Source organism: Salmo trutta, chromosome 3, assembly GCF_901001165.1.
Source record: "Salmo trutta chromosome 3, fSalTru1.1, whole genome shotgun sequence".
Classification (NCBI taxonomy): domain Eukaryota; kingdom Metazoa; phylum Chordata; class Actinopteri; order Salmoniformes; family Salmonidae; genus Salmo; species Salmo trutta.
The window spans coordinates 50,573,046-50,588,501 of NC_042959.1; the positions used below are offsets into that span (position 1 = coordinate 50,573,046).

Below are 15,456 nucleotides of genomic sequence, written 5' to 3' on the forward strand. Positions count from 1 at the left end.
CAGTGGGTACAACATCTACAATGCACTTCCTTATATATATATATATCACCCACTGAGTCAGCGTATAGATCGATGTTATTCTCTAAGGCTGCTCGGAACATTTCTCAGTCCGCGTGATCAAAACAATCTTGAAGCGCGGATTCTGATTGGTCAGACCAATTTACGAAGTTAAATTCATATGTAGAATATAAGGGATATACAGAATATCCATGAGTCAACTTTGTGATTGGCCCCTTTCCCAAAACTGATTGTATTGTGCTTAGAGTGATACCATGTGCTCCAGTCTACAATCTCACTCTATATGCACAATAAAGATAAACAAATAAAATTGTGATCTTTTCCTTTCTTTTTGTTTTGTCTGCAGTCTGGCTGCTGTTCACCTTACCTTTCCTGTATCAGGAGCTTGAATTGCTTTATTTTTTATATACACTGCATGCACAATTATTAGGCAAATTGTATTCCTCGGGATTCATTTTATTGTTGAACAAACACAATGCTCTCAGTCAATCCAAAATGTTATTGAACCTCAAACCTGAATGTTTAACAAAGGAAAAGTGAGTTTGTCTTTCTCAGGGAAATATATGTGTGTACAATTATTAGGCAACTATTAGTGTGCACAATTATTAGGCAACTAAATTACAAAAATAATTTCTCTCAACTCAGTTGTTTATTCTCAATTCTTAGAGTAAGTGTAACAGATAACTAACACAAAATGACAATTATATAACATTTTTGGCCTATCAAAAATATTCAGTGACCAATATAGACACCCTTATTTTCAATAACTGCCATGAGCCTTCCATCCATGGAGTCTGTCAGTTTCTTGATCTGTTCACGATCAATTTTCGCTGAAGCAGCAACCACAGCCTCCCAAATGCTGTTCAAAAAGGTGTATTGTCTTCCATCACTGTAAATATCACGTATGAGAAGGGCCCACAAGTTCTCAATAGGATTTAAGTCAGGTGAGGAAGGGGGCCAGGTCATTATTCAGGCATCTTTGAGGCCTTTGCTGGCTAGCCAAGCAGTGGAGTACTTGGATGCATGTGATGGAGCATTGTCCTGCATAAAGATCATGGCCTTCTAGAATGCTAAGGACTTCTTCCTGTACCACTGTTTGACGAAAGAATCTTCCAGAAACTGGCAGTAGGTTTGGGAGTTGAGTTTCAGCCCATCTTCAACCTGAAAAGGTCCAACTACCTCATCCTCAATGATAGCAGCCCATACCAGTACCCCTCCTTCTCCTTGCTGGCACCTGACTCAAAGTGGTGCCCTGTGTCCATTACTGATCCAGCCACGGGCCCATCCATTTGGTCCATCAAGAGTCACTTTCATTTCATCTGTCCATAAAACCTTTGAAAAATCTGTCTTCAGGTATTTCTTTGCCCAATCTTGACGCTTCAACCTGTGAATCTTATTCAGTGGTGGTCTTGTTTCAGTCTTCTTGACCTTGGCCAAGTCTCTGAGCACTTGACACCTTGTACTTCTGAACACTCCAGGTAGGTTGCAGTTCTGGAATATGGTGGCACTGGAGGATAATGGGTTCCTGGTAGTTTGACGTTTAATTATTCTCAAGTCTTTTGCAGTTAATTTGCGCCTTTTCTTCCCCATGCGTTTTTTGCGCCCCAGTTGACTATTCGCAACAAAACGCTTGAATGTCCGGTGGTCACACCTCAATAGTTTAGCTATTTAAAGAGTGTCGCATCCGTCTGAAAGGCATTTTACATGTTTGGCTTTTCAGTGTCAGTTACATTTCTTTTTTGGGCCATTTTACCTGAGGTAATGATGCTGCCTAATAATTATGCACACCTTGATATAAGGTGTTATTTACTTTCGCCACACCCACCCTCATTACACAAATACATATCACCTGAAAAAGATTAAATACAATAAGCATTCAAGTTTATATGGTTTGGAGTTCGAAAATGTGAATAGAAACAATGATTAGATCAGAATACTCACTTGCCTAATAATTGTGCACGCAGTGTATATTTACTTTTTAATTTCCAACCCTCTCCCTCTTGATCTTCAGAGTCTTTCTAACATTTAGTCATTTTATTCACCTTGATCTTGACCTCTCAACACATTGTTTTTCATAGTTATTTTTAGAACTACAGCTTTACATGAAAAACATTCCATGCCATGTTGTTTGTCCTGGCTTGTGTACCAACATTATTCAGTACATTTCTTTAAAACTAGTAATAGGAACTTTGCTGGAAGGTTAAAAATAATTTTATGTAACCCAGGTCATACTATTTATTTATCTTATCAGTTATGAACATTCTATAGAATTTTACAATCTACATTATCAACCTACATTTATGCCAAAATAAGATTGTTTACCCTGCATGAAGGCAACGGCCTACAGCTAATAATGAGTGGGAGTCAATGAGACGAGATTTAGTGGTGTTAGGAAACAGCTAACAGCATGAGTGTGAGTCACACACACAACTGCTGATGTCTCTTTCCTTTATATGTCACTTAGGCAATGGAATCCTCCGTCTCAGGGGTGATGGGCCTCTTTTAAAATGGCTGATTGTATTAACAGTTATTCTTCTCATACGATTGTAGGATCATCACTAACTGTATTTTCACCTTGGCCAGTGCACTGCGCAGACACACAATGTATCAAAATCAAATCTTATTGGTCACATACACATGGCAAGCAGATGTTAATGTGAGTGTAGCGAAATGCTTGTGCTTCTAGTTCCGACGGTTCAGAAATATCTAACAAGTAATCTAACAATTCCACAACAACAACCTAACACACAAATCTAGGTAAAGGGATGGAATAAGAACATGTACATATAAATATATGGATGAGCTATGACCAAGCAGCATAGGCAAGATCATAAGCCAATAGCAATTGGTGTGTCAGCCAAGGAGTGTTTTATAGGCCTATGTATTACGATAATACCAGTACAAATTCCGATATTATATGAGACGTACAGTGAGGGAAAAAAGTATTTGATCCCCTGCTGATTTTGTACGTTTGTCCACTGACAAAGAAATGATCAGCCTATAATTTTAATGGTAGGTTTATTTGAACAGTGAGAGACAGAATAACAAAAAAATCCAGAAAAACGCATGTCAAAAATGTTATAAATTGCATTTTAATGAGGGAAATAAGTATTTGACCCCCTCTCAATCAGAAAGATTCCTGGCTCCCAGGTGTCTTTTATACAGGTAACGAGCTGAGATTAGGAGCACACTCTCAAAGGGAGTGCTCCTAATCTCAGTTTGTTACCTGTTGTAACGGCTGTCATATAGAGGGGACCAAAGCGCAGTGTGTTGAGTGCTCATTATGATATTAACTCAAAAACACTAAAGACAAAATAACAAATGGCAAACGATCAGAATACAGTTCTGTCAGGTACAGAGACTAAACAGAAAATAACTGCCCACAAACACAGGTGGAAAAAAACCCCTACTTAAATATGATCTCCAATTAGAGGCAACGAGGACCAGCTGCCTTCAATTGGAGATCAACCCCCCCAAAAAAACATAGAAATAGAAATATAGAATAAACATAGAAATAGAAAACATAGAAAACCACCAAAAAACACCCCCCGTCACACCCTGACCTACTCTACCATAGAAAATAACCTCTTACTATGGTCATGACATGACAGTACCCCCCCCCCCCCCCCCCCCCCAAAGGTGCAGACTCCAAATGCAACTAACAAAACCAACAAAAGAAACCACAAAACAAAAAGGGAGGGTAGGGAGGGTGACCATTGTCTATGGCGGCTCAAACGTAGTCCTCATAACCTTAACTGATAAGACGCACCTCAGGTTGAGTGCGGGGAGGAGGCACAGGACGTACTGGGCTGTGGAAGCGTACTGAAGGGAGAGTGTGAGGAGCAGGCACAGGACGTACTGGGCTGTGGAGGCGCACCAGAGGCCTGATGCGTGGGACCAGTACAGGTGACACCGGACTGATGACACGCACCTCAGGGCGAGTGTGGAGAGGAGGCACAGGACGTACTGTTGAGACGTACTGGAGACCTGGTGTGTATAGCCGGTACCACTTGTTCCGGAACGTCCACACACTTCTCAGGATGAGTACGGGGAGCTGACTCAGGTGGCACCAAACTGACGACATGTTCCTTTGGGAAAAACATGTGCGTCCTCCACCAACTCAATAACTCTCCCATTTCTCCCTTCTCCAAATGTTCTTTCTTCTCCCGGATTGTCTCTGGTTTACTCCTCGGCTCCGCCGACTGCTGCATGTGCCCCCCCCGAAAAAAATATTTGGGTTTCTGTAGCCTCTCGTGCCTCCCTGGCAGGCGTCTATATCTGTCTATTACTTGGCCCCAAGTCCAGTTTACCCTCTCTAGCCTCTCCTTCAGGGACCAGGTATCCATCTCCTCCCGAGCACGCTGCTTGATACAATTGTGGTGGGCAGTTCTGTAACAGCTGTCGTATAGAGGGGACCAAAGCGCAGCGTGTTGAGTGCTCATTATGATATTTATTAACTCAAAACACTAAAGACAAAATAACAAACGGCAAACGATCAGAATACAGTTCTGTCAGGTACAGAGACTAAACAGAAAATAACTGCCCACAAACACAGGTGGAAAAAAAACCGACTTAAATATGATCTCCAATTAGAGGCAACGAGGACCAGCTGCCTCCAATTGGAGATCAACCCCCCAAAAAACAACATAGAAATAGAAACCTAGAATAAACATAGAAATAGAAAACATAGAAAACCACCCAAAAACACCTCCTGTCACGCCCTGACCTACTCTACCATAGAAAATAACCTCTTACTATGGTCAGGACGTGACACCTGTATAAAAGACACCTGTCCACAGAAGCAATCAATCAATCAGATTCCAAACTCTCCACCATGGCCAAGACCAAAGAGCTCTCCAAGGATGTCAGGGACAAGATTGTAGACCTACACAAGTCTGGAATGGACTACAAGACCATCGGCAAGCAGCTTGGTGAGAAGGTAACAACAGTTGGTGCGATTATTCGCAAATGGAAGAAACACAAAAGAACTGTCAATCTCCCTCGGCCTGGGGCTCCATGCAAGATCTCACCTTGTGGAGTTGCAATGATCATGAGAACGGTGAGGAATCAGCCCAGAACTACACGGGAGGATCTTGTCAATGATCTCTAGGCAGCTGGGACCATAGTCACCAAGAAAACAATTGGTAAAACACTACGCCGTGAAGGACTGAAATCCTGTAGCGCCCGCAAGGTCCCCCTGCTCAAGAAAGCACATATACATGCCCATCTGAAGTTTGCCAATGAACATCTGAATGACTCAGAGGACAACTGGGTGAAAGTGTTGTGGTCAGATGAGACCAAAATGGAGCTCTTTGGCATCAACTCAACTTGTTTGGAGGAGGAGGAATGCTGCCTATGACCCCAAGAACACCATCCCCACCGTCAAACATGGAGGTGGAAACATTATGCTTTGGGGGTGTTTTTCTGCTAAGGGGACAGGACAACTTCACCACATCAAAGGGACGATGGACGGGGCGGGGCCATGTACCGTCAAATCTTGGGTGAGAACCTCATTCCCTCAGCCAGGGCATTGAAAATGGGTCGTGGATGGGTATTCCAGCATGACAATGACCCAAAACACACGGCCAAGGCAACAAAGGAGTGGCTCAAGAAGAAGCACATTAAGGTCCTGGAGTGGCCTAGCCAGTCTCCACACCTTAATCCCATAGAAAATATGTGGAGGGAGCTGAAGGTTCGAGTTGCCAAACGTCAGCCTCGAAACCTTAATGACTTGGAGAAGATCTGCAAAGAGGAGGGGGACAAAAGCCCTCCTGAGATGTGTGCAAACCTGGTGGCCAACTACAAGAAATGTCTGACCTCTGTGTTTGCCAACAAGGGTTTTGCCACCAAGTACTAAGTCATGTTTTGCAGAGGGGGTCAAATACTTATTTCCCTCATTAAAATGCAAATCAATTTATAACATTTTTGACATGCGTTTTTCTGGATTTTTTTGTTGTTATTCTGTCTCTCACTGTTCAAATAAACCTACCATTAAAATTATAGACTGATCATTTATTTGTCAGTGGGCAAACGTACAAAATCAGCAGGGGATCAAATACTTTTTTCCCTCACTGTACTTTATTTGAAATGTGTTAGCTTAACTATATAGTATTTTCAACTATTGGGGATATTGTTAGGGGTTTTAAAATAAGTTCATGTCACCGTGACATTATGAAACCAAAACAACTTCCTCCTCGCCTCTTCTTCCATCACACCATCCTTCCCTCTGTTGTGTCTGTTGAGCATGCTTCTAGTCATGTGTCTGGACAGAATGCTCCTGCTGTGTACTGTGATCTTTGGTGAGTTGCTTATGATGTTATATTTAAATACTAACTGCCATGTTTTAAAATGTGAAGAGCCTTATCACTAGGATAATAGGGGTAGTCACATTTTTTATCTTAACAACTCCTCAACTAACTGTAAGTTGGTCACTTGCTTACATTGACGTAACATTACATATGATGCAACATGGAGATTTGACCAGTGATCCAGTTTTATATTGTGGCATTTTAACGTAAAGTAAGGGATATATTGACAAATATATATATTTTTTAGATGTGACGAAAATGAGCTGCAGAGCAGTTTGGCCCATGCATTGAGGCCCAGGACTATTATAAAAAGAGGGAAAATTACTTCTGTACAATTCTATCCAGTCACTGATGCAATTGTGTATTCAACAATATAAAGGGTGACAAAATAAGTAATTAAAGCACAGAGACCACGTTCGTACAGTAGGAAGCAAAGCAAAATGAAGCATGCCCCTTCCCCTTTTCTTAATTTAACTCTATTGTGAAATGTCCCATCATGTCACATTGTGCCAGACTACCTGGCAACAAACAGCTGGACAGAGAGTAATTATTTAAATTTTGTACAATTCTATTTCATTTCATTGTTCATTGATAATTGATTCTACTGTGAACACAATGTTCTTCCTCCATAGCATAACTTTAAGATTTAATTTTAGCTAGGAGTAGTTGTCTGTAGGATGCTATTTGTTACTTCTGTTCTGTTATAGTGTGGTGCTACTATTTTTACTTGTACAGTATCTTCTTCACATCTACCAGACAAAAGTCACGTTGTTGCCAAGTCATATTGTTGCACTACAGGGCTTTAACTTTTGGTATAGCTCATGTTTCTCTGCTACTTCATCCCAACAGGCTTCTGGAAGGACACCTATGCTGTGTCCCCAGTGCCCTCTGTCCCAAACCATGTCCCTGCCTTGGCAGGTTCCTGCGTGGTCATCCCCTGCTCCTTCACTCCTCCAGCCTCTCACTCCATCCTGGGCAGGCAGGGGAAGGTGGTGGGCGTGAGGCTGCGCTACAGGACTAGTCACATCTTCCTCCTGCGGAGTACAGCTTTCAGTTCGGATGACATATCCACGGTCAGCAAGGCGTTCCAGGGCCGGACATCCCTATGGGGAAACACGGACGATGGAGACTGCTCTGTAATGATTGACAGGGTCCACCTGGCTGACTCCAATGTCTATCAGCTGGCGCTGAAGGGCCATGGACAGAAAGACTGGGGGAAGGCGAGTAGCGTCAATATCGTTGTGTCAGGTGAGTGGGATCTCATTGCACAGAATTACATACATTGAGTATACCAAATATTAGGAACACCATCCTAATATTGAGTTGCATCCCCCTTTTGCCTTCAGAACAGCCTCAATTCGTCTGGGCATGGACTCAACAAGGTGTCAAAAGCGTTCCACAGGGATGCTGGCCCGTGTTGACTCCAATGCTTCCCACAGTTGTGTCAAGTTGGCTGGATGTCGTTTGGGTGGTGGACCATTCTTTATACACATGGAAAACTGTGGGAAACTGTTGAGCTTGAAAAACCCAGCAGCGTTGCAGTTCTTCACACAAACTACGATACCCCGTTCAAAGGCCCTTAACTTTTGTTTTGCCCATTCACCCTCTAAATGGCACACATACACAATCCATGTCTCAAGGCATCCTCCCCTTCATCTACACTGATTGAAGTGGATTTAACAGGTAACATCAACATGGGATCATAGCTTTCACCTGGATTCGCCTGGTCAGCGTATGTCACGGAAAGAGCAGATGTTCTTAATATTTTCTACACTCAGTGTATCTATTATTATTTAACAGAATCTCTGCCTCTCATCTGTTATTATATAGAGATAAAGTAACTGCTATCCTTTTCGTTGTTAACATGTTTAATACGTAATAAGAGGGTTATTTTATATGGCTCATGTTAATACACCAATCTACCAATTTTTACACAACCTGAGTTGAATTATCCCTAATGCTAATGGACTAAACATTTACTTTATCACCATTTAGACTATGTTCATCAAGTCAGTTCTTATCTCTCTTTGTCCCCCTCACTGACAGAGTCCCCAGAGCTCCCAGTGATCAGCGGTGTGTGGGCAGCGACAGAAGGACAGATGGTGTCACTAAACTGCAGCATCAGTTACTCCTGTCCCTCCCAGGCCCCCACCCTCCAGTGGCGGTGGGAGAGAGGAGCTCAGGAGAACAGCAGCGAGTACGGGGAGCCGCATGTACTCCGGCCCCAGGGCCAGGGGCCTACGCTACAGACCTCTCTCACCTTTATCGCATCGTACCGCATCAAACCCAGAATGAGGTGTGAGGCAGTATATCCAGGAGGAAGAAGAGTATACACAGTAAAGGAGCTCCATGTGACATGTAAGTACTTTCTATATAAATGTATGATTGTTTGCAATGCTAAGTTAGGGCCCATATTCATAGTGTTTCAGAGTGCTGATCTAGGATCAGATTTTACTTAATTAAAAAGATTTTATAGGCTGGGGGAGCTGATCCTAGATCAGGACTCCAACTCAGAGATGCTTTATGAATACTGGCCTTGATTGCTATTGCATCTCTCCTCTAGTCCCTCCCAAAGATGTCACAGTCCAGGTCCATACCTTGACTGTCCAGGAGGGGTTGAACGTGTTACTGGCCTGCTCCTGTAAAGCTGACCCGCCTGTGACAGAGTACAGGTGGTCATACACCCAACATGGACTAACTGTAGACCTTCACCAGCGCACATTTACGGTCCGGGTGTATAATGTGACCCGAGACATGAGGGTCCGCTGCACAGCCCAGAACCTAATTGGACGGGCAGAGTCCAAATCGACTTCCTTAAACATTCAATGTAAGAATTCTATACACTCAATGTTTGATCGATTATTTTGCTTCCAATTCCTTCGTATGGATTTAGCGGGTGCTGTTTGTACAGTTGTACACTTTACATTGTGATACAAGAACAATATTTTGAATTGAGACACTACGTTGTTCTTGAAATACGGTGTCACAACCTGCAAGGGCAGACCCCTTACAGTAGATCCCAGGTACTCTAACGTCCCTGATCCTTCCATGATGCTCTCTCTCTTTCTCTTGCTCTCTCTCTCTCGCTCTCCCTTCTTCTATCCCCCAGACAAGCCTGTCATCCTCCATCTCTCCTCCTACTGTGTTGTGGAGAGGTTGGAGGCTCTGTGTCGCTGTTCTGTAGACTCCAACCCCCGGCCTGCGGTAACCTGGAGTGTCAACGGTAGTGTTCCACCATACAGTTACAACACATCAGTAGGCTCAGAGAACGGTACACTAACAGCCACGCTGAAGGGCCACATGGACACTCCACTGAGTGTAGTCTGCTTCGCCATCAATGCACTGGGCAACGACTCCCACACACTGCTTCAAGCAAAGGATGGTAAGCATCGGGGCACCACACCACACAAGAGAAATACATGGGTGCATCTTAAATGTATTTCCTTTACTCCTCACGTCCTCTCTCCTCGCTTCCTTCTCAAAACGCATTGGAGGAGAAGGTCAGAGGAAAGGATCCTCTGACCTTGTCCTCCAATGTATTTTGAGAAGAAGGCGAGGACATGTGGAAACAGGGAAACACAATTGAGATGCACACACATTATTGTAGGAAGCATTATTGTAGGAAGGTGTATTGTAGGAAGCATCTGTACTGTGAGTAAAATATGAGGGTGAAATACTAAGCATGAATCGTTCAAGGTCGCTAAGGCTTATTCTTTCAGATTATCGTTACAAATGTATGAATGATTCCTGCAATGTCACTGGTTGGTTAACCTGTTCCAATAATATAATATAATAATACAGTATAATATAAGATAAGAAGATAATCTGTTTGCTGAAGGTTGAAGAGCAAAAAAGTGGTATCTTTAGTTTACATAGCTGTGTTTTTGTTGTTGACTGACAGGTTCTCTGCTGTGGAAAGTGATACCTGCAGTATGCATCTCTTTGGCCACCTTCCTCCTCTCTCTACTCCTCCTGTTCTGCTGTCGAAAGAGGCCCGGAAAGTAAGAAACATATTTTCGGAGAGTTGCTTGTCTCTGACTTCTCTAACGTCTGCCACCATTGTTCCTCAGTTACTTCAGATGTCTTACAAACTTGGAATAACCAAATGACATACCAGTACATCAAACATACGTTGTTTCATTTAGGATAACATTGAATAGAATTCTGAAAGAGGAACTATTCATTCACATGTAAAACCGTTCCAAGAGGAGAAATATTACATCTTAAAAGTAGATGTTTCATGATCATGTCCTCTCTAATCCAAACTCTTGTCTTGAACTTCATTCCTTAAAGACGTGTGCTGACCTGCAGACCTCCGGTGTATCCTGGGGACATGGGGATCTACCAGGATCGGATGCCCCTCTACATCAACTGCACTGAGGTCACCAACACCTACAACAATGGCAGTTACCAGCTGGTTTACCAGAACTGCACCCCTCTTTTCGTCCGGACCAAACAGGTACACTTACTGTTCTGTACCAAAAATATAATTTTGCTTGTAAATGGGTATGTTACAATACAATGCAATACAATAGCTTTATTATCCATTGAAACATAAATATACAATTGAATGGCTGATTAACCACATCATGTCGTATCTCAGACACATCCGATGGGGAGGCGAGGTGGGGAGAGACGAGGTGGAGAGAGGAGAGGGGGAGAGAGAAGAAGAGGTGAGAGACGAGGATGGGAGAGAAGAGGAGGAGAGAGTCAAGGGGGAACGGTGGACAGAGGAACAAGAGACAGACAAAGCCCTGCCTCCAATGACAATAATACTGAAACAGCTATCTACCTAGAGATCATCTGAGTTCATCTCTCAGTGAGGTATGTCATGGATAGCTCTGGTCCAGATCGTTAGCACTAACGGCTTGGACCAGAGCTATGTCATGGAGTGGAAGAGAGCTCTTGCAGTGTATAACAATACAAGCATGAACGTACTGCTTGACTGATGAAGATAATTGCACAATGATATCATATCCATTTGATATCATTTTGCATGATTATACATACTGTACCAAGTAGTTATGCAAAAGTATACCAAATGGGTTAAGTGGCACATTAAGATTATCCTTCTCTCCTTTAAAATTATATATACAGTTGAAGTCAGAAGTTTACATACACCTTTGCCAAAAACATTTAAACTCAGTTTTTCAATATTCCTGACTTTTAATACTAGTAAAAATCTTAGGTCAGTTAGGATCACCACTTTATTTTAAGAATGTGAAATGTCAGAATAATAGCAGAGAGAATGATTTATTTCAGCTTTTATTTCTTTCATCACATTCCCAGTGGGTCACAAGTTTACATACACTCAATTAGTATTTGGTAGCATTGCCTTTAAATTGTTTAACTTGGGTCAAACGTTTCGGGTAGCCTTCCACAAGCTTCCCACAATAAGTTGGGTGAATTTTGGCCCATTCCTCCTGACAGAGCTGGTGTATCTGAGTCAGGTTTGTATGCCTCCTTGCTCGCACACACCTTTTCAGTTCTGCCCACAAATTTTCTATTGGATTGAGGTTAGGGCTTTGTGATGGCCTCTCCAATACGTTGACTTGTCACAACATTGGAAGCATGCTTGGGGTCATTGTCCATTTGGAAGACCCATTTGCGACCAAGCTTTAACTTCCTGACTGGTGTCTTGAGATGTTGCTTCAATATAGCCACATAATTTCCTTTCCACATGATGCCATCTATTTTGTGAAGTGCACCAGTCCCTCCTGCAGCAAAGCACCCCCACAACATGATGCTGCCACCCCTGTGCTTCACGGTTGGGATGGTGTTCTTCGGCTTGCAAGCCTCCCCCTTTTTCCTCCTAACATAACGATGGTTATTATGGCCAAACAGTTCTATTTTTGTTTCATCAGACCAGAGGACATTTCTCCAAAAATTATGATCTTTGCCCCCACGTGCAGTTGCAAACCATAGTCTGGCTTTTTTATGGCAATTTTGGAGCAGTGTCTTCTTCCTTGCTGAGCGGCCTTTCAGGTTATGTCGATGTAGGACTCGTTTTACTGTGGATATAGATACTTTTGTACCCGTTTCTTCCAGCATCTTCACAAGGTCCTTTGCTGTTGTTCTGGGATTGATTTGCACTTTTCGCACCAAAGTACGTTCAGAACGCGTCTCCTTCCTGAGCATGATGGCTGTGTGGTCCCATGATGTTTATACTTGCGTACTATTGTTTGTACAGATGAACGTGGTACCTTCAGGCATTTGGAAATTGCTCTCAAGGATGAACCAGAGTTGTGGAAAATACAATTTGTTTGCTGAGGTCTTGGCTGATTTCTTTTGATTTTCCCATGATGTCAAGCATAGAGGCACTGAGTTTGAAGGTAGGCATTGAAATACATCCACAGGTACACCTGCATTTGACTCAAATGATGTCAATTAGCCTATCAGAAGCTTCTAAAGCCATGACATAATTTTCTGGAATTTTCCAAGCTGTTTGAAGGCACAGTCAACTTAGTGTTTGTAAACTTCTGACCCACTGGAATTGTGACACGGTGAATTATAAGTGAAATAATCTGTCTTTAAACAATTGTTGGAAAAATGACTTGCGTCATGCACAAAGTAGATGTCCTAACCAACTTGCCAAAACTATTGTTTGTTAACAAGGAATTTGTGGAGTGGTTGAAAAACAAGTTTTAATGACTCCAACCTAAGTGTATATAAACTTCCAACTTCAGCTGTATATATATATATACACTACCGGTCAAAAGTTTGGTGTCACTTAGAAATGTCCTTGTTTTTGAAAGAAAAGCAAAATTTTTGTCCATTGAAATAACATAAAATTGATCAGAAATACAGTGTAGACATTGTTAATGTTGTAAATGGCTATTGTTGCTGGAAATGGCAGATTGTTCATGGAATATCTATATAGGCGTGCAGAGGCCCATTATCAGCAACCATCACTCCTGTGTTCCAATGGCACGTTGTGTTAGCTTATCTAAGTTTATCATTTTAAAAGGCTAATTGATCATTAGAAAAGCCTTTCGCAATTATGTTAGCATGGCTGAAAGCTGTTGTTTTGTTTAAAGAAGCAATAAAACTGTCCTTCTTTAGACTAGTTGAGGTTCTGGAGCATCAGAATTTGTGGGTTACAGGCTCAAAATGGCCAGAAACAAAGACTTTCTTCTGAAACTCGTCAGTCTATTCTTGTTCTGAGAAATGAAGGCTTTCCATGCGAAGAATTGCCAAGAAACTGAAGATCTTGTACAACGCTGTGTACTACTCCCTTCACAGAACAGCACAAACTGGCTGAGCAAGAGGACAAGTACATTAGAGTGTCTAGTTTGAGAAACAGACGCCTCACAAGTCCTCAACTGGCAGCTTCATTAAATAGTAACTGCAAAACACCAGTCTCAATGTCAACAGTGAAGAGGCGACTCCGGGATGTTCCTCTATTCAGTGTCTGTGTTCTTTTACCCAACTTAATCTTTTCTTTTTATTGACCAGTCTGAGGTATGGCTTTTTCTTTGCAGCTCTGCCTAGAAGGCCGGCATCCCGGAGTCGCCTCTTCAATGTTTTTCATCGGCAGGGACTGGGAAACTGCTCAGAATCGAAGGAATGATGGATGGTGCTAAATATAGGGAAATTCTTGAGGGAAACCTGTTTCAGTCTTCCAGAGATTTGAGACTGGGTCGGAGGTTCACCTTTCAGCAGGACAATGACCCTAAGCATACTGCTAAAGCAACACTCGAGTGGTTTAGGGGGAAACATTTAAATGTATTGGAATGGCCTAGTCATAGCCCAGACCTCAATCCAATTGAGGATCTGTGATATGACTTAAAGATTGCTGTACACCAGCTGAACTCATCCAACTTGAAGGAGCTGGAGCTGTTTTGCCTTGAAGAATGGGCAAAAATCTCAGTGGCTAGATGTGCCAAGCATATAGAGACATACCCCAAGAGACTTGCAGCTGTAATTACTGCAAACGGTGGCTCTACAAAGTATTGACTTTGGGGGGGTGAACAGTTATAAACGCAGAAGTTTTCTGTTTTTTTTGTCTTATTTCTTGTTTGTTTCACAGTAAATAAAATTGGATCTTCAAAGTGGTAGGCATGTTGTGTAAATCAAATGATACAATCCCCCCCAAAAATCTATTTTAATTCCAGGTTGTAAGGCAACAAAATAGGAAAAATGCCAAGGCGGTGAAAACTTTCGCAAGTCACTGTACTTTGTGGCTGATGAAGATAATGGTCCACACATGATATTCACTTATTTCATGCAGTACATTTCTGTATAATGATATTCTAGATGGGATGAACATGATTGTATGATGTGATGATGATAAAGGTGTTAGACACACCTCTCTTATAAAACAATCACTTTTGTATGTGTTTTGCATATGTTCCTCTCTTCAGCTCCCATCCTGACCCTGTACTCAAGAGGATTGATGGTTACTAAAGCAAAAGCCATTCTTCACTACACTAAAAAGCAATTTCATATTCTGCTATTTGTATGTTCTGGTTCTATATTCATGTTACAAAATAAAGCTTTTTTCTGTGCTTTTAATGTTGATAAGAATTTATACCCTCTCTCTTTTTAATATTTTGTTTTACCACCAACATGAAATACAATCCAGTAAGTGGCAGAGTATACCCCCATACTGGTTGCAATATACACTATCATACATAATCCAGTAAGAGCATATGACACTTTCTGCACTAATTGCACCCTGGAAACTTCAACCTGTCTCAACCGCACAGGACATTTCTGATGCCTAGCAACATGGCCACCCCCACAATTGAAACACTTCACTTTTCCCACCGAAACGACACACTCCTTTGTCCCATGCCTTTCTGCACACTTTTCATACAACAGAATCCCCCTCCTACATACTGTTGCAACATGACCATAAACTTGGCACCCGAAACACCGTAGTGGGTTCTGAAACAACCACAGAGAAGTTTTTGGGGGTCAGATATTTTAGGCAGAAGGTTCCAGGTACCCAGGCCGACAGCCTAGCGTAGGATCTGTTAGGGCCAAAGTAGTGGGAAGGGGTGGTGGGGTTTGTGGGGATAGTGGTACATATTGTATATATAGGGTTAGATGGTGGTGCAATTTCCTTTTCTCCCCATTTCCCTTTTTTGTGAACAATGTGCAATGCTCCTTTCGAACTGTTAAAGGC

General features: G+C 42.2%; 1 protein-coding gene across 1 annotated transcript; it reads left to right on the forward strand.

Annotated features, from left to right (window-relative positions):
* The first annotated feature begins 6,264 nt into the window (after window positions 1–6,264).
* LOC115177295 (sialic acid-binding Ig-like lectin 5) lies at window positions 6,265–14,921 on the forward strand. Its single transcript, XM_029737944.1, has 9 exons — window positions 6,265–6,317; window positions 7,176–7,574; window positions 8,373–8,684; window positions 8,890–9,153; window positions 9,436–9,708; window positions 10,228–10,327; window positions 10,620–10,785; window positions 10,930–10,999; window positions 14,690–14,921. The coding sequence occupies exons 1-9, from the start codon at window positions 6,275–6,277 to the stop codon at window positions 14,872–14,874; spliced, it is 1,812 nt and encodes a 603-aa protein (XP_029593804.1). The 5' UTR covers window positions 6,265–6,274; the 3' UTR covers window positions 14,875–14,921.
* Window positions 14,922–15,456: the final 535 nt, after the last annotated feature.

Coding starts and splice junctions, on each gene's coding strand:
- LOC115177295 (XM_029737944.1), top strand. CDS start 6,275: ATGTGTCTGGACAGAATGCTCCTGCTGTGTACTGTGATCTTTG. Junction 6,318..7,175: donor GCTGTGTACTGTGATCTTTG/GTGAGTTGCTTA, acceptor TCATCCCAACAG/GCTTCTGGAAGGACACCTAT. Junction 9,154..9,435: donor GACTTCCTTAAACATTCAAT/GTAAGAATTCTA, acceptor TCTATCCCCCAG/ACAAGCCTGTCATCCTCCAT.